The sequence below is a fragment of the Oncorhynchus kisutch genome, linkage group LG7 (genome assembly GCF_002021735.2).
Source record: "Oncorhynchus kisutch isolate 150728-3 linkage group LG7, Okis_V2, whole genome shotgun sequence".
Lineage (NCBI taxonomy): Eukaryota > Metazoa > Chordata > Actinopteri > Salmoniformes > Salmonidae > Oncorhynchus > Oncorhynchus kisutch.
The window spans coordinates 49,982,656-50,006,485 of NC_034180.2; the positions used below are offsets into that span (position 1 = coordinate 49,982,656).

General features: G+C 43.0%; 2 protein-coding genes across 6 annotated transcripts in view; one reads left to right on the forward strand and one right to left on the reverse strand.

The window, feature by feature from the left end:
* LOC109894723 (hippocalcin-like protein 1) lies at positions 1–20,349 on the forward strand. The gene is made up of 4 exons (XM_020488421.2): positions 1–234; positions 12,164–12,707; positions 17,519–17,624; positions 19,106–20,349. The coding sequence occupies exons 2-4, from the start codon at positions 12,330–12,332 to the stop codon at positions 19,201–19,203; spliced, it is 582 nt and encodes a 193-aa protein (XP_020344010.2). The 5' UTR covers positions 1–234; positions 12,164–12,329; the 3' UTR covers positions 19,204–20,349.
* khk (ketohexokinase) overlaps positions 19,910–23,830 on the reverse strand; it is a 12,462-nt gene continuing 8,541 nt past the window's right edge. For all 5 annotated transcript variants that reach the window (XM_020488420.2, XM_020488417.2, XM_020488419.2 and 2 more), the window contains 4 exons: positions 21,692–21,838; positions 20,988–21,076; positions 20,589–20,746; positions 19,910–20,471 (listed from right to left, as the gene is read on the reverse strand). In XM_020488420.2, the coding sequence (XP_020344009.1) occupies positions 20,374–20,471; positions 20,589–20,746; positions 20,988–21,076; positions 21,692–21,838 (492 nt within the window). In that variant the 3' untranslated portion in view covers positions 19,910–20,373. The remainder of the gene's footprint in view (positions 20,472–20,588; positions 20,747–20,987; positions 21,077–21,691; positions 21,839–23,830) is intronic.

Here is a 23,830-nt window from a genome sequence, read left to right on the forward strand (position 1 = left end):
GGATGTGTGGGGATCTGGTGAATGTCTCCTGCCTGCCGCAGTGAGAGAATTACCCTCACTTCTCTCTATTTCTCCCGGGAGTGACGTCGTTAGGCAGTACTTAGTGGCGGAGTAGCGGTGGTTTTGCCTGGGGGCCTCGACTATGATCAGATCAGATGAGCCCCTCTGAATCCTGTTACACTCTGGCTTAGAGAAGACAGTGGAGAGAAGAAGAGGGAGTCAGAGTTCCATGTGGTAAGCCGACTAGATATGCACGCTTATTCTGGGAGAGAGAAAGAGAGGAACATTTGAAAATCATGCAAAACTATTGCATGTGTAGCTGTTATTTGGAGTGTGTGTGTGTGTGTGTGTGTATGTGTGTGTGTCCTCTCTGTCTGTCTGTGTACTGTCTGTGAGTCTGTGTGTCTGTTTGTCTGTCTGTCCTGTCTGTCTGTGCATCTGTGTGTCCTGTCTGTCTGTGTGTGTGTCCTGTCTGTCTGTCTGTCTGTCTGTCTGTCTGTCTGTCTGTCTGTCTGTCTGTCTGTCTGTCTGTCTGTCTGTCTGTCTGTCTGTCTGTCTGTCTGTCTGTCTGTCTGTCTGTCTGTCTGTCTGTCTGTCTGGTCTGTCTGTCTGTCTGTCTGTCTGTCTGTCTGTCTGTCTGTCTGTCTGTCTGTCTGTCTGTCTGTCTGTCTGTGCATCTGTGTGTCCTGTCTGTCTGTCCGTCCGTCTGTCTGTCTGAGTGTTTTTGTATTTGATATGTGACGATAGGGATCCCCTGTCTGTCTGAGTGTTTTTGTATTTGATATGTGACGATAGGGATCCCCTGTCTCCATGTATTAAGGACCTGATGTCATTAGGACTTTAGAGTTTAGCTGTTGTAATTGCCCGCTGTTGTAATTGGCCGTTACGAATAATTGAACTGGAGAAAGTCAAAAAAATGATTCAGGGACTATGAAATGCATTCCTTTTGGGAATCACATTTTTTGCTGTTTAAAAAAAATATATATATATGACATGGTTGGTAAGACTTGTGTAAGCTATACAGTAGTTTGAGCTGTGGACAAATTATTTTACCTGTATAAACAAATGTGGAAATTAATTTGGAACTGACGTTGCAAAAATCATCAGTCCTGTTTTTTCACCAAATTCTGCTTTAGAACATTTGATGCTTTGATTAAATCAGTACGTCACCTGACTTGTCTGATAGTGAAATCCTTTAATTTTATTCACGCATTAATTTAATATAAATATAATGGTGCTTCAAGCCAAGGACTTGCGTTTAAAAGGACAGTGAGCTAGAAACCTTAAACTAATTATTATAGATTCCACACAACACACAAGAAGCCTGCAAGTGCCAGAGGAAGGAACTGAGCCCAAAGCTAAAGGGATCATCTCTCTCTGTGTGAAAACATTGGGATCGATTGGATTTCCTGAAACGTGCTTCACTGAGTTGGATTGTAGTTGAAAGTGGTGCTGTACACAGAGGGGGCCAAGATGGCCCCTCAGGCAATCTGTTATTGTGTCAACTCCTTATTGTTTCTTTTAACGTTGCAAAGGGAGTCTACGATAAATACTATGAACTGTCTCCATCACTGAAGTCTAGCGATGTCCTGAATTTATTGAGCAATTTGTGTTTAGCACACTTTCAAAAAGGTTAGAGCTAAACATCATGACTGTCACTGATAATGACTGAGGAACTGGCATCATGTCCTATGATTGACAGCTTTAGAACGCTCCACTGGAGGGTCTCTGTTGGTCTCCTTGCATTGTATCAACTAAAAACAGAGGTGAATTTTAAAAGGAGGGACGAGTGCAGGTAGACGTGTTACAGTAAGTCATTAGCAACATGGAGACATTCAGAGCGTGTCCCTTAGATAGGGGAGAGGTACGGTGGGGAATTTCCGTTTCCTAACATCGTGTTTTCACAGGAAATCGCTCACCCTTCCCGTCTTGGGGAGCGTTCAGCATGACACAACCTTTTGGAACGTTGGAACGTTCAGATAGGAATAAACATGCCTGACATGTATGCACATCAAAGAATCCCTTTGGCTGTTTGTGGCACTTGTATCTGCAATGTCCGATAACGTTTATTATATATAATTATATGTTACGAATTTATTGAGGTTAAGATCCTGGAGTTCATCTTTAACTCATTTTCCACCTGGTGATGTCATCACACAGGCCAAAACTCCATCCCACCAAAACAGGCTGAAATTTCAGGTAGGTCTTTCCATACAGCTCTGACACTAAAAGGATATTATCACCATTTTCATCATTTCACAGTATTATTCCAACATCATAGTGTGGAAATATAACACAAGAAAATCACACTTTTGGCTGCACTGGGCTTTTAAGAGTGTGCAGTGTGTGGTGCACCCTGGGAGAAGGCATACCCCGTTAGACAGAAACAGAAGGTGAGAGAAAGAAATTAAGGAAGTTATTTATACAAAATACTTAATGTGGTGAGACACAGGACACAGATTTTACATTTCAATCAATGTGCTACAGTAATAAAAATAGATCCTTCCTTCACTCTGTGTGTGTGTGTGTGTATGTGTGTGTGTGTGTGTGTGTGTGTGTGTGTGTGTGTGTGTGTGTGTGTGTGTGTGTGTGTGTGTGTGTGTGTGTGTGTGTGTGTGTGTGTGTGTGTGTGTGTGTGTGTGTGTGTGTGTGTGTGTGTGTGTGTGTGTGTGTATCCAGGCTGGGTATGCTCTCCAAGCCTATTGTCATCCACAATGACTTCCTTCCCTCGATGAACGGAGGCGATGGCCAAAACCCCACACCAGGAAGTGGATGGCCCTTTTGTTACCCAGCAGCCCACAGGATATTTTGGGGCTGCTCGATTTTCCACTTCCTGTTTTTCTTATTCCTTGTTGTTGTCCCACCCCCTAAATGTTTCTTATTATGATGATTGGATGATTTATTTTTCTGAATCATTTCCAGAAGGTTTAAAATGATGGATCATACTACTACTGTATGTTTCCTAAAGCCTCACCCTGTCCAGATAAGTCACACTCCTTTCAGACTTAGTCTAATCATTCTGCCTGGCTGACAAAAACTAAGGCACTCCCCTCCTATCTTTAATCACAACATGTATTTGCTTAAGTTACAACTCAACTCATCATTTAAACGAGACTCCAGTGTTATGATGTGTTTGTGTATCCCAGGAAGTTAGAGATTGGTATCTAGTTCTCCTTCCTTATTCTTCCTTCCTGGTTATTAGATAAGGGGAGAGCAGGCACTCAGTAAGGGAGGGAATCGGGACTAGAGGAGGGGAAGGTAGAAAGCATTACTAATAGTGAATGTGATGTCTTAAAGCATTACTAATAGTGAATGTGATGTCTTAAAGCATTACTAATAGTGAATGTATTGTCATAAAGCATTACTAATAGTGAATGTGATGTCATAAAGCATTACTAATAGTGAATGTGATGTCATAAAGCATTACTAATAGTGAATGTATTGTCATAAAGCATTACTAATAGTGAATGTATTGTCATAAAGCATTACTAATAGTGAATGTGATGTCATAAAGCATTACTAATAGTGAATGTGATGTCACAAAGCATTACTAATAGTGAATGTGATGTCATAAAGCATTACTAATAGTGAATGTGATGTCATAAAGCATTACTAATAGTGAATGTGATGTCACAAAGCATTACTAATAGTGAATGTGATGTCATAAAGCATTACTAATAGTGAATGTATTGTCATAACGCATTACTAATAGTGAATGTGATGTCATAAAGCATTACTAATAGTGAATGTGATGTCATAACGCATTACTAATAGTGAATGGGATGTCATAACGCATTACTAATAGTGAATGTGATGTCATAACGCATTACTAATAGTGAATGTGATGTCAAAGTAATATAATTAGTCAATGTAATATAAAGTAACACAATTGTCAGGTTGAAGGTAAATCAGGAAGTAAATAACGTATATAACTTTTTCTGACATGAACACAATCATTGAGCTAACCCTCGGTCACTGCAGATGTGGCCAGAGCATTGAGCAATGTGACTTTAAACGTTACAGTTTGAGTTGGATTTATTATGGAGCCCCGTTAACTGCTGCCAAGGCATCACCTACTCTTCCTGGGGTCCAGCAAAATTAAGGCAGTTATAATATTTTTAAAACAATACAAGACATTCACAACAGATTTCACTACATTTTAAGTGTGTGCCCTCAGGCCCCTACTCTACTACCACATAGCCACAACATTGTGTATAGTGCGTATGTTATAGTGTGTTTGTATGCATGTGTCTGTACCTCTATGTGTGTGTGTCTCTTCACAGTCCCTGCTGTTCCATAAGGTGTTTTTGTATCTGTTTTTTAAAATCTGATTCTACTGTTTGCATCAGTTACTTGATGTGGAATAGAGTTCCATGTAGTCATGGCTCTATGTAGTACCGTGCGCTACATATGTTAACGTGAGCTATTTTTAAACCCTTTTCTGGGATTCTTGATAGTTTAACTTGCTTTACTGGGAAGCTTAGCAGAGGTAGACATGCTAGGGTTATTTATGTTACTGCAGGGTGAGCTGCACACAGTGGACTTCCTACTAGGACACACCACCTCAGTGCTAACAGTATAAATGGTTAGGCATATGATTGCTGCATACAATAACTGTAGGATCAGCAGAGCCATTCAGGGTAGTAAGAGGGACATAAATTAGGTTACTTACATTGTCTTCCAACGCCCCTGGGATAATGTATATTTGCTTAAGCATTATGCCAACTCAGCGACACAATGGTAGGGATTAGCTGAGCTGGGCTTGGGTAATTGATAAGTCATTGTGTCAACACAGCCTTACAATGCTGTGAAAGGATCCAGGAACCCAAATGATTTGGGTGGATCCCATCCTCTTTATAATTCCATCATTGTTTCCAGAAGGTATCAAAATTGTCAATAAATGTTACACCCACAGAGCTGCAATAGTCTCGTAGACAGTTATGGAGGGATAAAAGCCTGCTGAACCGTTCAATGCCACAATTTAGGGAGGGCAGAGGGACAGATATTATGGGGCGTTTGTTGGTGAAAAGTAGTGACCCAATCAATTCTTTAAAATCCATCTTCAGCTGTTCTGAGCTGCCTTTCATAATGCCATTTGACCCCACATGAACAATGACAGTATCATTCCCTGACACACAGCCTCGGGAAGCAACCTGATTGTGTCCTGAACTTTGACCCCACATGAACCATGACAGTATCATTCCCTGACACACAGCCCAGGAAGCAACCTGGTGATATCCTGAAATTTTGCCCTAGGAAAACACAAAGTCATTGCCCCAGGTTTAGATATATGCCTCAACATCGAACCTATCACAATAGCCCGGAATGATCCAGCATCTGCCTGCATCTGTGTCTCAAAGCAGATTGTGAGGTCAGTGCCAAAGAACTCACCTGAGAAGAGGGCTGTGTGCAGGCCTCAACAGCCAAAGGGACAGAGCTCTGATCCAGAGAGCACGGCCCAGAGGAAGGGGGCCGCGGTGGTCCAGGCTGTACCCAGGCAGTTGATTGACTTGGACAGGGAGAGGTAGCTGGAGGGAACACCCAAAGAGAGCGTTGAATGAGTCCAGCTCTTGGTAGCCTGGCTCGGTTGTTGGTATCCAAGTATTAAAGCGTGCGGGGTTGAAAGTTGAATGAAGAAAGTTGAGCGAGAAAAAAACTAAGATGTTCGTGTTAAATATGTTAAATGCAGAGTTTTGGTTAAATGGTTATTAAAAGTAAAAAATGAAAAGTTTGGTGGCTAGCCAAGTCGCAACAAACAGCAACACGACAATGTTATGAAGAGAATATTTCAGAAACGTTACAATAGTGTGTTAACGTTGGTCTCCTCAATAAACCTGCACTTTCGAAAAGCGCATTTCCCTGCATGGAGAAAAATACACTCAACAAAAAATATAAAACCCAACATGTAAAGTGTTGGTCCCATGTTTTCATGAGCTGAAATAAAAGACTCCCAGACCTTTTCCATATGCACAAAAAGATTATTCGCTCAAATTGTGTGCAGAAATGTGTTTCCATCCCTGTTATCCGCCGCCATGTTTGAAATTGTTGCCTGTTGTGTTATTATGTTTGTTCAGTGTACATGCATACATATGAAATGTATAACAGTTGATCTGTCCCAAACCAGTTAGCTTAGTCCCAGTTATATGATCTGAAACAAGTCTTCTCAAGATGCAGACAGGAACATTGTTTTTTTTTGTGCAGATTTGATTGAACTACTAAACCTAGCCCTGGTTGAACAGTCTGAACCCTGCGCTCACTATTGTTGTGAGGTGAAACAATACCCCTTCAGTTCAACATCTAGTTTGATTTACATTTCATTGAGTTGTCCGCTAAAAATAATTCAACATGAAAATCAACAAATAATTTAACCATGACATTGGATTTAAAACATTTTTAAAAGGACATATTTACCAAATTCCTTTACATTGAGACTTTTTTCAAATCCAATCAGTTTTCCACAATGTCATCACATTGCATTTTTCTGTTGAAATGATGTGGAAAAACATTGATTCAACCAGTTTGTGATTATGGGGTAGTGAGTGCAGCAGTCCTTAGAAAACCACCCAGGGAAGTCCCAGAAGGCCCCAAAGCAGATGCCCTGGCTTCCTGGCTCTGAGGGCATAGTGCCAGCTGTCGGACCATCACACAAAGGACTCACTGGGACCTAAGCCAGGGGTTTCAAGCACCTGCCAACACAATACACAGCCAAGCCAGGGGGTGCCAAGCCAGGGGGTGCCAAACACCTGCCAACACAATACACAGCCAAGCCAGGGGGTGCCAAGCACCTGCCAACACAATACACAGCCAAGCCAACGGGTGCCAAGCTAGGGGGTGCCAAGCACCTGCCAACATAATACACAACCAAGCCAGGGGGTGCCAAGCCAGGGGGTGCCAAGCATCTGCCAATACGATACACAGTTTGATTTGAACCAACAACAAAAAAAATGTTTGTGATGTGGAACGCTATTTTGGCTGACTGTCATTATGGCTGACTGTCATTGTGGATGACTGTCATTATGGCTGACTGTCATTGTGGATGACTGTCATTATGGCTGACTGTCATTGTGGATGACTGTCATTGTGGATGACTGTCATTATGGCTGACTGTCATTGTGGATGACTGTCATTTTGGCTGACTGTCATTATGGCTGACTGTCATTATGGCTGACTGTCATTATGGCTGACTGTCATTGTGGATGACTGTCATTATGGCTGACTGTCATTGTGGATGACTGTCATTGTGGATGACTGTCATTATGGCTGACTGTCATTGTGGATGACTGTCATTTTGGCTGACTGTCATTATGGCTGACTGTCATTATGGCTGACTGTCATTGTGGATGACTGTCATTATGGATGACTGTCATTGTGGCTGACTGTCATTATGGCTGACTGTCATTTTGGCTGACTGTCATTATGGCTGACTGTCATTATGGCTGACTGTCATTATGGCTGACTGTCATTGTGGATGACTGTCATTGTGGATGACTGTCATTATGGATGACTGTCATTGTGGATGACTGTCATTATGGATGACTGTCATTATGACAGTTATCCATCCTGTCTGCCCAAAATATGCCCTCTCCTGGGGATGCTTGTTCCAAGCCAAGGCTGTTCAATTACGGTTCTGAAGGGTTGAAAAACAGTTTTGTTTCTACCTAGTAGTTAATTGCACTCATCTGGTGTCCCAGGTCTGAATCAGTCCCTTATTCGAAGGAGAGGATGTAAACCAGAAGGGATTCTGCCCCCCAAGACCGACATTGATCATTCTATTTGCCATGCGAATATAGTGTAACAATATGTGCTCCCTCCTTTCCCCCTGGCTTGGCACCCCCTGGCTTGGCTGCAGTCAATTGCATTGGCATATAACAACATAGGGGACATATGTGGTCCTCTGTGGTGCAGTTGATAAAGGAAGGCACTTGCTACTCCAGGGTTGTGGGTTCGATTCCCGCTGGGGCCACCCTTATGGAAAATGTAAGCGCGCATCATTGTAAGTTGCTTTCAAATAAAAGCGTCAGCTAATTGGCACATCATCCTTCAAATAATCACACATAGTTTCTATCTAACAACTGTGTGTCTGAGCTGACTAATGAAAGAAAAAGCAGCAGAAATGATGTTGTACTCTAGTCCTATTAAGCAGTTTGGACTGGAATTGACTTGAGTCTCTGCTACAATGATATTTGAGTTGACTAGCAGGCCGAAGCATTCGACCCCTCCTACAGTCAATGATCATCCAGCACCACTTAATGTGTGTGTGGCAGGGCTCTAATGCCCTGATATGAGATTTCCACAGAGAATGCTCCATGCTGCATGCTCCATCTACTCACATCAGGGCATTAGAGCCACTAGCAGGTCTCCCACACAGACACACACCAATATTATCATAGTGTTTATATTATACATGTATCTTGAATTCAGTTTAGTTTCAGGTAGTTTTTTAGACCTGATTTGCTATTGTTTGTTTAGTTGAAGTTGTATACAGATATTTATATTTTGTTTTAATATTATTTAAGGCTCTATTCAATCCGTAGTGCTCGAGATCCGCTTTATAGCGCGATTGGCAATTAAAAGCGGAGACTGCATTCACGGTAAACACTGCATATGTCGGCTCAATCGGTAATTACCTTTATATTTTAATGCGGATCTTCCACGATACTTCGGGGAACACGGATTGAATCCAGCCCCTTAGTTTCAGTTTTAGGCCACTTTCACATATCCTCTTATGATCCAGATACTGGAGCGTTTGGTAGTGGGTCCAAGATCCAGGACCAGATTACCAGGTATTGTGACTCGGCAGCGCGAGTCGCGTGGAACTTTTGTGCCGGTTGTAAACAATCTCACGAACGTCATGTAGAATGTGCGTCTTGCTAATCGCACCCTGAAACTGTTTTGTGAAAGCAAAACGTATTCTGTTGAGTTCTCACAAACACTCCAGGAACTAAACCAGAGTAGTGACTTTCATATGTATAAATGCCCTTAGTTTTAGTGTTAGGTTAAGAAAACATGCGTGGGACGCTAGGAGCCTTTTGGGTTGTATATTGATTTGATTCCCACCGGGGGACCAGTATGAAGATGTATGCACTCACTACTGTACGTCGTTCTGGATAAGAGTGTCTGCTAAATTACTCAAATATAAATGTAAGATGTAATATGTTTTGTGGATGTCACTTTTTGCAACAGAGGGTTAGGAATACATAAGGAGATGGGTCAGGCCGTAGGTTAGCCCTTATTATGACTCTATGCAAGTTGACGTTTATTGTCACGAGTCTTGCCCTGGAGGCAGAACTGATCGATTTCCCCTTAGATAGGCCAGCTGCAAAGTTAAAACTGGCTAAATTGTAAAAAAAAAAAAAAGATGGGGGAAAAAAGCTCCTAATTCCTAATTTGAGGTTATGGTTAGGCATTAGGGTTAGCAGTGTGATTAAGGTTGGGTTGAAAATCAGATTCACTCTGCAGGGCTGCCACCAGAACAAGACCCATGATGAAAAACTCTAACTTGCTCATTCCACATCCCTTTGATTAAAAATGCATCCTTGATTGAGATACGGTTCTGCAAACCTTGAACGCTAAACTCAAAAGTATAAAAACAGTAGTACACACACTAAAGGGTAAAAAAAACAAAAACATGTTTAGACACAACTGCAAAGTGGAAGGAGTAGGGCTTTCAAGGAGTTGGTCTGATGTTCTGATGTGATGTCATCGGCCTCCATCTTGCTTGAAGAACAATAGAGGAGAAATAGAGGACAAAAGAGGAAAGAACCCTCACACAGGAAAAATAGCTATTGTGTAATACCACAATGCAAGATTGCAGTTCATCATGTCTTCTATGGTACCTTCCATCTTCCTGTAGTTCATCATGTCCTGTATAGTAGCTTCCATCTTCCGGTACTTCATCATGTCCTGTATAGTACCTTCCATCTTCCTGTAGTTCATCATGTCCTCTATGGTACCTTCCATCTTCCTGTAGTTCATCATGTCCTCTATAGTACTGTACCTTCCATCTTCCTGTAGTTCATCATGTCCTCTATAGTACCTTCCATCTTCCTGTAGTTCATCATGTCCTCTATAGTACCTTCCATCTTCCTGTACTTCATCATGTCCTCTATGGTACCTTCCATCTTCCTGTAGTTCATCATGTCCTCTATGGTACCTTCCATCTTCCTGTAGTTCATCATGTCCTCTATGGTACCTTCCATCTTCCTGTAGTTCATCATGTCCTCTATAGTACCTTCCATCTTCCTGTAGTTCATCATGTCCTCTATAGTACCTTCCATCTTCCTGTACTTCATCATGTCCTCTATGGTACCTTCCATCTTCCTGTAGTTCATCATGTCCTCTATGGTACCTTCCATCTTCCTGTAGTTCATCATGTCCTCTATGGTACCTTCCATCTTCCTGTAGTACATCATGTCCTGTATAGTAGCTTCCATCTTCCTGTAGTTCATCATGTCCTCTATAGTACCTTCCATCTTCCTGTAGTTCATCATGTCCTGTATAGTAGCTTCCATCTTCCTGTACTTCATCATGTCCTCTATAGTACTGTACCTTCCATCTTCCTGTAGTTCATCATGTCCTCTATGGTACCTTCCATCTTCCTGTAGTTCATCATGTCCTCTATAGTACTGTACCTTCCATCTTCCTGTAGTTCATCATGTCCTCTATAGTACCTTCCATCTTCCTGTACTTCATCATGTCCTCTATAGTACTGTACCTTCCATCTTCCTGTACTTCATCATGTCCTGTATAGTAGCTTCCATCTTCCTGTACTTCATCTGAAACTAGTATTTATTTTATAGCAGATGGTAGTTGTTTTTCATTAATCGTAATGCAGTCTTATTAATTAATGGATTATCAGACACTCAAATATAAAGGCATACACACAACTAATACACTCAGTGTGCATAGCTAAACTCACAACAATGGAAAATCACATACACTCAGTGTACATAGCTAAACTCACGACAATGGAAAATCACATACACTCAGTGTACATAGCTAAACTCACAACAATGGAAAATCACATACACTCAGTGTACATAGCTAAACTCACGACAATGGAAAATCACATACACTCAGTGTGCATAGCTAAACTCACGACAATGGAAAATCACATACACTCAGTGTGCATAGCTAAACTCACGACAATGGAAAATCACATACACTCAGTGTACATAGCTAAACTCACGACAATGGAAAATCACATACACTCAGTGTACATAGCTAAACTCACGACAATGGAAAATCACACATGTATTTGAAAAACCATTTAGACATAATTGTAAAACATTCTGATGATGTCATTTTTTTCCTTTAAGGTCAATAATGATGCCTAATGAATATGCGCTGCATGTGAAGTTTTCATCTCCTAATAGACAAATTAATTGCCAAATTAGTCAGGATTTACCAGCGAATTTATGTATTGTAGGTTTTCCATCAGATGCATAAAGTGATTTATCTAAAAAAAAAATGTAGATCTCATTGTATTTCATTACGGACAGCTGGAGTTTCATATTTTGAGCTGCTCGTTGCCTTAGTACCCTCTTGTTTGTTTCATTTGTGAATGAGTACACTGTATGTTAAAGGGATAGTTCACTCAAAACTATATATTTTTTTTTCATTAGTCCGCTGTTAATAATACAATCCCAAAAAAGTGTGTCAGCAGTGAAGTTTTCAAGATATAAGTCGACTCATTTCAGATTATACCATTATTGAAGACTTGGTTTGGTTTGGTTTTCATTGATTGAGAACTAGAATGAGTAATGGCTTGTGGCAGGGCTGTTGATCAATTAGACATTTATGACATTTTAACTCATTCCCTCAAGAGTTGGCCAGATGTTGTCATGCAGATTCCACCTCAGAGTTGGCCAGACGTTGTCATGCAGATTCTACCTCAGAGCTGGTTAGACGTTGTCATGCAGATGCTACCTCAGAGCTGGCCAGACGTTGTCATGCAGATGCTACCTCAGTTGGCCAGATGTTGTCATGCAGATGCTACCTCAGAGCTTGACAGACGTTGTCATGCAGATGCTAACTCAGAGTTGGCCAGATGTTGTCATGGGTTCTTTCCAAACAAACTGGATCCTAGCCTTCTAAAGGATAAAAAATATACCTAGTGTACGTATCCCTATTACCAGGTTCTCTCTCTCTGTCCTCTCTATAGGCTATCTTCCATCAACCCCCCTGCCCATTCCCCTCCAGGAAAAAGGAGTCAGTTGCAGAGTGAAGGAAAACACAAGACTGTGAAAGAAAACAAGAAAACGTCAAAAGACTCGTCTTGAAGGAGGGAGAGAAACACAAACTGGGCGAGAGGAGGGGCTGCCTCAGCCATGGGCAAACAGAACAGCAAGCTACGGCCGGAGGTGCTGAATGATCTGCGCGAGAACACAGAGTTCACCGACCACGAGCTCCAGGAGTGGTACAGAGGCTTCCTAAAAGACTGCCCCACGGGCCACCTGACTGTGGATGAGTTCAAGAAGATCTATGCCAACTTCTTCCCGTACGGGGACGCCTCCAAATTTTCAGAGCACGTCTTCCGCACGTTCGACACCAACGCAGACGGGACGATAGATTTCAGGGAGTTCATCATCGCGCTGAGCGTAACGTCACGAGGCAAGCTGGAGCAGAAGCTCAAGTGGGCCTTCAGCATGTACGACCTGGATGGGAACGGATACATCAGCCGCGCGGAGATGCTGGAGATCGTACAGGTTAGTCTCAATCCCCTATCTTCCACCGGTGTATCGTAACATCCGGTCGTGATTGGGAGTCCCATAGGGCGGCGCACAATTGGCCCACCATCGTCCGGGTTTGATCTGGGGTAGGCCGTCGTTGTAAATACGAATTTAACATTTGTTATAAAATCAACACAAGGACCAATGGATTATAGAAATTAGTAAAGTTTGTGGAAGCTAATAGACTGAAGTGTCAAAACACAGCATCTATCACATAGTAAGTAGACAGTGCTAATTAGTGTATCCCTCATTTAACCACCTTGAAACTAGAATCTGCAATTGCTACATACATTTTTGGAATTACAGTGCATTTGGAAAGTACTCAGACCTCATCTTTTCCACATTTTGTTAGGTTACAGCCTTATTCGAAAATTTATTAAATAATTTTTTCCCCTTCATCAATCCACACTCAATACCCCATAATGTCAAAGCGAAAACAGATTTTTAGACATTTTTTCTGTGTGTGTAAAATTTCAAAAATGCAAATATCACATTTACATTAGTATTCAGACCCTTTACTCAGTACTTTGCTGAAACACCTTTGACAGCAATTACAGCCTCGAGTCTTCTTAGGGATGCTTGGCACACCTGTATTTGGGGTGTTCCTCTCATTCTTCTCTGCAGATCCTCTCAAGCTCTGTCAGGTTGGATGGGGAGTGTAGCTGGATAGCTATTTTCAGGTCTCTCCAGAGATGTTCGATCAGTTTCAAATCCAGGCTCTGGCTGGGCCACTCAAGGACATTCACAGAATGTCTTGGCTTGTTGTCTTGGCTGTGTGCTTAGGGTCATTGTCCTGTTGGAAGATGAACCTTCGCCCCAGTCTGAGGTCCTCAGAGCTCTGGAGCAGATTTTCATCAAGGATCTCTCTGTACTTTGCTCCGTTCATCTTTCCCTCGATCCTGACTATCCTGTAAAACATCCCCACAGTATGATGCTTCCACCACCGTGCTTCACCATAGGGATGGTGGCAAGTTTCCTCCAGATGTGACGCTTGGCATTTAGGCCAAAGTTCAGTCTTGGTTTTATCAGACCAGAGAATGTTGTTTCTCATGCTCTGAGAGTCCTTTAGGTGCCTTTGACAAACTCCAAGTGGGCTGAGGAGTGGCTTCTGTCTGGCCACTCGAACATAAAGGCCTGATTGGAGGAGCGGTGCACAGATGGTTTTCCTTCTGAGGGATTTTCCCATCTCCATAGAGGAACTCGGGAGCTCTGTCAGAGTAGTACCATTGGGTTCTTGGTCACCTCCCTGATCAAGGCCCTTCTCCTCCGATTGCTCAGTTTGGCTGGGCAGCCAGCTAAAGGAAGAGTCTTAGTGGTTCCAATCTTCTTCTATTTAAGAATGATGGAGGCCACTGTGTTCTTGGGGACCTTAAATGCTGCAGAAATGTTTTGGCACCCTTCCCAAGATCTCTGCCTGTCTCGGAGCTCTACGGACAATTCCTTCGACCTCATGGCTTAGTTTTTGCTCTAAACTGTCAACTGTGGGACCTTATATAGACAGTGTTTGCCTATCCAAATCATGTCCAATCAATTGAATTTACCACAGGTTGACTCCAATCAAGTTGTAGAAACATCTCAAGGATGATCAATGGAAACAGAACGCACCTGAACTCAATTTGGAGTCTCATAACAAAGGGTCAGAATAGTATGGTTAGTAATAGTTATGTAAAGAAGGTATTTCTGTTTTTTGTTTGTAATAAATGTGATAAAAATTCTAAACAACATGTTTTCACTTTGTCATTATGCGGTATTGTGTGTAGATTGATGAGGGAAACATTTAATACATTTTAAAATAAGGCTGTAAAGTAACAATGTGGGGGAAATGAAGTGGTCTGAATACTTTCTGAATGCGCTGTAGCTACTACGAACCTCTTAGTGTAACTGTTAAGGTGTTGGCTTGACAGACGCTGGATCAGGGGTTGAGTCCCAGTCGGGGCTTCCCCCAGAATTCACTACATTGGTTTCAGAAGTCGGATGGTGCCCTTGAGGCCTTCCAAGAGACGTGTACACGTGAGGGAGTTGGTATAGTAAGCGTGGGGACACACTCTCCTGAAGGAAGGGGGTAGTGTTGCAACCATAGATCCATTTCCTGTAGTCTAGTGGCCTCATGGGTGGAATGCTATTGTACTTTTTCATAATTAATAAACATAAAACCCACTGAAAATCCGGTGTTTCACTATCAAACAGTTTTGTTATATTTCAGTCTTCTGTGATGTGTAAAAAGTGCAATATTGGGATGCAAACTCAAAAGGTAATATTGAAATATTTCAACTCCATATCTGTATTGGTGTGTTCTTGTTTTAAGCCCATAACCATGTGTGTGAGGTGTATTCATTTGTTTCAAAGTGGATTTGTTTTAAGACTACCAAGAAACACTCTGTGTGATCCTGATTTAGCCCACCACAATAAAAAGGTTAAGCCAACATCTAGCGAGCTCATCAAGAGGTCATATGGTGCTAAATGCATCATACTGGGAAAATGTCTGTATTTTGAAAGTTCTAAATCTTGACAACTTGATCACTGACATGCAAAACAGTTTGAGACTGAATCAATAGAGGACTAATGAAACAAATACCCAAATAGTTATTTTGTGGATTTTTACCTTTAACTGACCCACATGTTTTACTACAACTTCTGAGCCTGTTGGAGAGGATCAGCAACGTGAGGTGTACTGTACAGTCGTGGCCAAACGTTTTAAGAATGATACAAATATTCATTTTCACAAACTGCTGCCTCAGTTTGTATGATGGCAATTTGCATATACTCCAGAATGTTATGAAGAGTGATCAGATGAATTGCAATTAATTGCAAAGTCCCTCTTTGCCATGCAAATGAACTGAATCCCCAAAAAACATTTCCACTGCGTTTCAGCCCTGCCACAAAAGGACCAGCTGACATCATGTCAGTGATTCTCTCGTTAACACAGGTGTGAGTGTTGACGAGGACAAGGCTGGAGATCACTCTGTCATGCTGATCGAGTTCGAATAACAGACTGGAAGCTTGAAAAAGAGGGTGGTGCTTGGAATCATTGTTCTTCCTCGGTCAACCATGGTTACCTGCGAGGAAACAAGTGCCATCATCATTGCTTTGCACAAAAAGGGCTTCACAGGCAAGGATATTGCTGCCAGTAAGATTGCACCTAAATCAACCATTTATCGCATCATCAAGAACTTCAAGGAGAGCGGTTCAATTGTTGTGAAGAAGGCTTCAGGGCGCCCAAGAAAGTCCAGCAAGTGCCAGGACCGTCTCCTAATGTTGATTCAGCTGCGGGGTACCACCAGTACAGAGCTTGCTCAGGAATGGCAGCAGGCAGGTGTGAGTGCATCTGCAAGACTTTTGGAGGATGGCCTGGTGTCAAGAAGGGCAGCAAAAAAGCCCCATCTCTCCAGGAAAAACACCAGGGACCGACTGATATTCTGCAAAAAGTATAGGGATTGGACTGCTGAGGACTGGTGTAAAGTCATTTTCTCTGATGAATCCCCTTTCCGATTGTTTGGGGCATCCGGAAAAAAGCTTGTCTGGAGAAATCAAGGTGAGTGCTACTATCAGTCCTGTGTCATGCCAACAGTAAAGCATCCTGAGACCATTCATGTGTGGGGTTGCTTCTCAGCCAAGGGAGTGGGCTCACTCACAATTTTGCCTAAGACACAACCATGAATAAAGAATGGTACCAACACATCCTTCGAGAGCAACTTCTCCCAACCATCCAGGAACAGTTTGGTGATGAACAATGCCTTTTCCAGCATGATGGAGCACCTTGCCATAAGGCAAAAGTGATAACTAAGTGGCTTGTGGAACAAAACATCGATATTTTGGGTTCATGGCCAGGAAACTCCCCAGACCTTAATCCCATTGAGAACTTGTGGTCAATCCTCAAGAGGCGGGTGGACAAACAAAAAGCCGCAAATTCTGACAAACTCCAAGCATTGATTATGCAAAAATGGGCTGCCATCAGTCAGGATGGGGCCCAGAAGTTAATTGACAGCATGCCAGAGGTCTTGAAAAAGAAGGGTCAACACTGCAAAATATTGACTCTTTACATCAACTTCATGTAATTGTCAATAAAAGCCTTTGACACTTATGAAATGCTTGTAATTATACTTCAGTATTCCGTAGTAACATCTGACAAAAATATCTAAAGACACTGAAGCAGCAACATTTGTAGAAATTAATATTTGTATCATTCTCAAAACTTTTGGCCTCAACTATAGGATCACTGATCTACAAATAGTGTTCCCTGTGAAATATATATATATATATTTTTAAATTCAGATTAGCAGAGCTACGCCTCACCCGGTTTAGGCAATCCCCCCACCAAATACACAGGCACAACCAGACCTGGATTGATTGGAGAAAACTTGTGTCAATTACAGAACATTTCCTAGAATCTTCTGCCTGCAGCAACAGTAGTGGATAATGCTAGAAACACCGGTAAAAGCACAGTGCCTCAAAAAGCGCATCATAAACCACGGCTCCAACTCATGAGCTTGGTTCAACTGTCGTACCCCATCAGAACCCAAAATAGAATCTTGTTTTACTACAATGTTTATAAACAATATAAATGTAAACAAACACTGTATAGCTTATAAAACATGGTTAAAACTATAGTTTTCAGTCATTCCTGGCATCCATAGCTCTATATGAATTTTAGGGGTTATATGTATACATTCCTCAGCTTTTTAACAAAACAGAGGAGCCTGCATTGTTATTGTTTCAATTAAGGATTCTAGCTTTAAGTATCTACTCCTATGGTCCTCTCTCTATTCATCAATGTGCCATCTCCCTAGGCCATCTACAAAATGGTGTCCTCGGTCATGAAGATGCCAGAAGACGAGTCCACACCTGAGAAGAGGACAGACAAGATCTTCAGACAGATGGACTCAAACAACGATGGTGAGGAAGCCAGCATGGGATTCGTGCCAAATGGCACCCTATTCCACAAATACAGGGAATAGGGAATAATTTGGGACTATATGGGTAATAGGGTGCCATTTGGGGACTATATAGGGAATAGGGTGCCATTTGGGGACTATATAGGGAATATGGTGCCATTTGGGACTATATAGGGAATATGGTGCCATTTGGGACATATCCAACCCAGGACTTTTTAGTGCAGGTCGTCACCATTAAGTGATTTCTTCTGCAGGGCTATTCAACTACAGGCCCATAAAGGGGTTAGGATAAAAACAACTTTACTGATGGTTCTCTCTTCTCCCTGATCATTTGATAGTTTGATCGCTTGATAGTCTGAACATTTGATAGTCTGATATTTAAATAGTTTGATAGCAATTGATTGAAAGAGAGAATCAAATTATTTCTGCACATAATTTAATGGCCTGCTTTATTAGGCGAATCTCTATCTTTATGTGAAGGAGCCCTCTATCTTTATGTGAAGGCATAAGAAACATGGACTCCGACAATAGAGACCTTAACACAACATCTAGCGACCTTGTCAAAGGGTTCGGATCTCTTGGTGTAACAGCTATGTTGGGTTGATAGTCATTGGACTGGAGTTTGAGTATGTGTGATCCCTGGGGGAATTGAACCCATGACCTTCCAACTGAGCCACACAGGTAGCCTAGCGGTTAGAGCGTTGGGCCCGTAACTGAAAGGTTGCTGGATAGACATCCCTGAGCTGACAAGGTTAAAAAATCTGTCGTTCTACCCCTGAGCAAGGCAGTTAACCCACTTTTCCCTCAGTGCCGTGGATGTTGACTATGGCAGCCCCCTGTACCTCTCTGATTCAGAGGGGTTGGGTTAAATGCAGAAGATGCATTCAGTTGTACAACTGACTAGGTATCCCTCTTTCCTTTCCCCACAGGCTAAGTGATAGCTTTGAACTGAGCCATACGGGCTAAGTGATAGCTTTGAACTGAGCCACACGGGCTAAGTGATAGCTTTGAACTGAGCCACACGGGCTAAGTGATAGCTTTGAACTGAGCCACACGGGCTAAGTGATAGCTTTGAACTGAGCCACACGGGCTAAGTGATAGCTTTGAACTGAGCCACACAGGCTAAGTGATAGCTTTGAACTGAGCCACACAGGCTAAGTGATAGCTTTGAACTGAGCCACACAGGCTAAGTGATAGCTTTGAACTGAGCCACACAGGCTAAGTGATAGCTTTGAACTGAGCCACACAGGCTAAGTGATAGCTTTGAACTGAGCCACACAGGCTAAGTGATAGCTTTGAACTGAGCCACACAGGCTAAGTGGGTTGCAGTAGAGGGAAATCAGTGTATGAGAGGGAGCCACTTTAGACTGTACCTCTTTCTCTGCCTCCACCCATAGCTGTTATTTTTAACCAATTTGAATTATTCTTAACCGTCGATGAGTAACCAAGTTCCTCATCCAATCATGTGGCTTATTATTGCAGGTAGGCTGTCCCTGGAGGAATTCATCAAAGGTGCCAAGAGTGACCCGTCAATAGTCCGCCTGTTACAATGTGACCCCAGCAGTGCCAGTCAGTTCTGAACACACACACACACACTACTTTTAAGCCCACTGTCACATGACTAATATTATATAAATATTGTAATTATCATCACTGTTGTTTTGAAGATGGTTTGATTTGTACTGTGACAGTTCCATTTCAATCTATAGGAGGATGTTTATAAAATGTAATCATTTTCATATTGTATTTCACTGTAAATGTAATATGTGCCCACATGTTTTGGTCCATAAGTATGTTTTAGTATCCTGATAGTGTTTGTTGCGCAACAATGACATCTAGAATGAAGTGAAGTATTGCACATGCTGTATCAAGCCCCTGAGAAAGGCCCAAGGCACCTGAGAAAGGCCCAAGGCACCTGAAAGGCCCAAGGCACCTGAGAAAGGCCCAAGGCACCTGAGAAAGGCCCAAGGCACCTGAGAAAGGCCCAAGGCACCTGAGAAAGGCCCAAGGCCCCTGAGAAAGGCCCAAGGCCCCTGAGAAAGGCCCAAGGCACCTGAGAAAGGCCCAAGGCACCTGAGAAAGGCCCAAGGCCCCTGAGAAAGGCCCAAGGCACCTGAGAAAGGCCCAAGGCACCTGAGAAAGGCCCAAGGCACCTGAGAAAGGTGCAAGGCACCTGAGAAAGGCCCAAGGCACCTGAGAAAGGCCCAAGGCACCTGAGAAAGGCCCAAGGCCATGAGAAAGGCCCAAGGCACCTGAGAAAAACTTACAAGACTCTTTGATGCCAGATAACGACAAATGTGATATTTATTCTGTTTAATTGCAAAAACATTTTTTGTTAAATTCATATGGTTAAATTCACCATAAGTTAGGTTTTAGGCCCTGTGCCTTTGAATATGTGGTTAACTGATACAACCCACTTCCGCTAGCATTGCTAGATTCTCAAAAAAAATGCTAGCCAGGAGAATCTGGACATTGCTTAACAAACAGCTAACAATGGTTGGGAGGAAACGAAAATAGGGAAAGATGAGAATAAAACTGATAAATAATTACTTTTAACCTCCAAATCACAGGGGTTTGCCTTGAAATGTGTCTGTTAAAACTAATAATACCTCTAATGCTGTTTTGCTGAGTGTTGAGTTTCGTGACATGACAAAACATTCCTATACCTACTGCCAAGTTTGTGTTTGTAGAGTTGAAAATAAAGTGAACTGTTTTGTCAAAAACCCTCCAGCTACAGTGCACGTTATTCTTCACTCCGTCTTTGTCACTATTTCGTCATATCCGTGGACACCACACTTCCTGCCTGCCACCTGGCAACCGAACGTGAGAGCTTCCTGTACTCCTCCTCCTACAAGGGGAGAGGGAGACAAGATGATTGATTGCATTTTGGGTGTAGAAAATACAAATATCACCTTACCATTTGACTATGTGTAAAAAAAATAAAAATAAAGTAATATCCTCTCACCATTTGACAGGGTGTAGATCACTGAAGCATTGAAAGTGTCGCCTGCTCCGAGCGTGTCCACAACAGCCTCCGGTGGAAAGGCATCTGAGTGGACCACTATGCCATCAGGACCCATCGCATCTGCCCCTTTCTCTGCCCAGGCACATATGAGGACAGCCCTGGAACACAGGAAGCCTGCTTTCAGGTGTTGAGACTACAATGGCAAACCGAATCAGAATATGAAGAGTTAACAGTGACAAAGTTTTAGACTGTACCCCCCCCCTGCACATCCTCGCCCTCTTTTCCCCCAATCCGTCTGTCAGTCAGTCTCTTTCCAGCCATCTTTCCGTCCATCGGTCTCTCTACCTACCTACCTACCTGCCTGTCCCTCGCTCTCTTCCTCCATCTGTGTCCACTCACCCTTTCTTCACTCTGTGGTAGAGGCCCTTCAGAGCACTGGCAGCGGAGTGGAAGCCAAAATGCATGGCCACGTCTTTACTGACAAACACCTGGAGAGGAGAGAAAAACGTTGTTTCAGGTCAGGTACAGGGCAGTGTTATGACAGTTACCAGGTTTGGTAATGCCCTCTTTAATGCCAGCAATGACATAATCAGGATAAATAGTGATGGAACTATGATTCTATACATGTTATATACGGGGGCTGGGCATCCTTATAAGGCCATGTGGACTGGGCATCCTTATAAGGCCATGTGGACTGGGCATCCTTATAAGGCCATGTGGGCCGGGCATCCTTATAAGGCCATGTGGGCCGGGCATCCTTATAAGGCCATGTGGGCCGGGCATCCTTATAAGGCCATGTGGACGGGCATCCTTATAAGGCCATGTGGACTGGGCATCCTTATAAGGCCATGTGGACTGGGCATCCTTATAAGGCCATGTGGACTGGGCATCCTTATAAGGCCATATGGGCTGGGCATCCTTATAAGGCCATGTGGGCTGGGCATCCTGAAGATGCAAGGCACTCTCACAATAAAAATGTATCAAAATCAATCTCCAAACCTGTAGAGAACACTGAACATGTTTTTGTCTGTCTAGATGTTGTCGGGAGGCATTGTTCCAGAGTGTTATGGGTGATACTCATGCTGTCAGCGAGGGCGTCGTACCACATCACCATAGTGGAAGAGCTGGTACAGAGGCTCCCTGGTCTTCTCTATCTCCACGGATACGGTGATCCTGTGTTGCTGTGGCAACGTGTTGTTAGACAGCTCCACCTGCTGGATCATCTTCACCTGCTCCTCTGCATTACGACCCTGTCATGTGTCAAACATGTTATAAACATGACCAAAACCGGTCATGGGCTGTTACACTGTTGGTCATGTTTATAACATGTTCGTATTTTAAGTGTTATAAACAGTACATGATACAAAAATGGTTGAATCATGATTAAATATAGAGATCTATGAAATGAAGGTTAAAGGGTCAATCTGCAGTTCAAATAACAACCAAAGTGGACACCAAGACACCGTTTTAGGTAAACAGTTTAGAGATGGGGCTGGAGAAATGTAACCACTCACAAATTCATACACAGGGTTATGGATGAAAGGACCGAACTTCCATGACATTAAAATGATTGTTTTAACCATGTGTTTACAAATAATGGCGTAAAACAAGCTTATACTTTGGGTTATGATGGGGTTACGCAGCTGAACAAAGCTCATGAGGCATATATAACAAGTTATATTTTTCAATAATCAATGGCTATATATCATTCATTTCCAAGTCCAGGCAATCGATTGCACCTTTAGCCTCGGAGTAGAGTGTCCGGATGACTGTGTGATCACGCTCTCCGTAGCCGATGTGAGCAAGACATTTAAACAGGTATTCACAACGCCGCAGGGCCAGACGGATTACCAAGGACGTGTACTCAGAGCATGCGAGGACCAACTGGTAAGAGTCTCCATTGACATTTTTTAAACTCTCCCTGATCAAGTCTGTAATACCTACATGTTTTAAGTAGACCACCATAGTCCCTGTTCCCAAGAGAGCGAAGGTAACCTGCCTAAATGACTACCGCCCCGTAGCACAAATGTCAGTAGCCATGAAGTGCTTTGAAAGGCTGGTCATGGCTAACATCAACACAATCATCCCGGAAACCCTAGACCCACTCCAATTCGCATACCGCACCAACAGATCCACAGATGAGAATGCTGTTCCTTGACAACAGCTCAGCATTCAACACCATAGTGTCCACAAAGCTCATCACTAAGCTAAGGACCCTGGGACTAAACACCTCCCTCTGCAACTGGATCCTGGACTTCCTGACGGGCCGACCCCAGGTGGTAAGAGTAGGTAACGACATATCTGCCACGCTGATCCTCAACACGAGGGCCCCTCAGGGGAGCGTGCTTAGTCCCCTACTGTACCCTCTTTTCACCCACGATTGCGTGGCCAAGCACGACTTCAACACTATCATTAAGTTCACTGACGACACAACGGTGGTAGGCCTGATCACCGACAACGATGAGACAGCCTATAGGAAGGAGGTCAGAGACCTGTCAGTATGGTGCCAGGACAACAACCTCTTCCTCAACGTGAGCAAAACAAAGGAGATGATCGTGGACTACAGGAAAAGGAGGGCTGAACACGCCTCCATTAACATCACTAGGGCTGTAGTAGAGCGGGTCGAGAGTTTCAAGTTCCTTGGTGTGCACATCAACAAACTATCATGGTCCAAACACACCAAAGTAGTTGTGAAGAGGGCACGACAATGCCCTTTTCCCCCTCAGGAGACTGAAAAGATTTGGCATGGGTCCTCAGATCCTCAAAAAAGTTCTACAGCTGCACCATCGAGAGCATGGTTGCATCACCACCTGGTCTGGCAACTTCTCGGCATACGCAAGGCGCTACAGAGGGTAGCGCATACAGCCCAGTATATCACGGGGACCGAGCTTCCTGCCCTCCAGGACCTCTATACCAGGCGTGTGTCAGATGAAGGCCCAATACATTGTCAAAGACTCCAGTCACCCAAGTAATAGACGGTTCTCTCTGCTACAACACGGCAAGTGGTACCGGAGCGCCAAGTCTAGGACCAAAAGGCTCCTTAACAGCTTCTACCTCCAAGCCATAAGACTGCTGAACAATTAATACAATTACCACCAGGACTATCTACATTGAACCCCTCTTTGTTTTTACACTGCTGCAACTCGCTGTTTATTACCTATGCATAGTCACTTTACCCCTACCGACATGTACAAATTACTTCCGACCAACCTGTACCAGCTCACATGGACTTGGTACCAGTA

What these genes read in the sequence shown, in the direction of transcription:
- LOC109894723 (XM_020488421.2), top strand. Translation starts at nt 12,330, where the DNA reads ATGGGCAAACAGAACAGCAAGCTACGGCCGGAGGTGCTGAATGATCTG. An exon ending in AGATGCTGGAGATCGTACAG is followed by an intron (nt 12,708 to 17,518) that starts GTTAGTCTCAAT and finishes CCATCTCCCTAG; the next exon opens with GCCATCTACAAAATGGTGTC. An exon ending in GATGGACTCAAACAACGATG is followed by an intron (nt 17,625 to 19,105) that starts GTGAGGAAGCCA and finishes TTATTATTGCAG; the next exon opens with GTAGGCTGTCCCTGGAGGAA.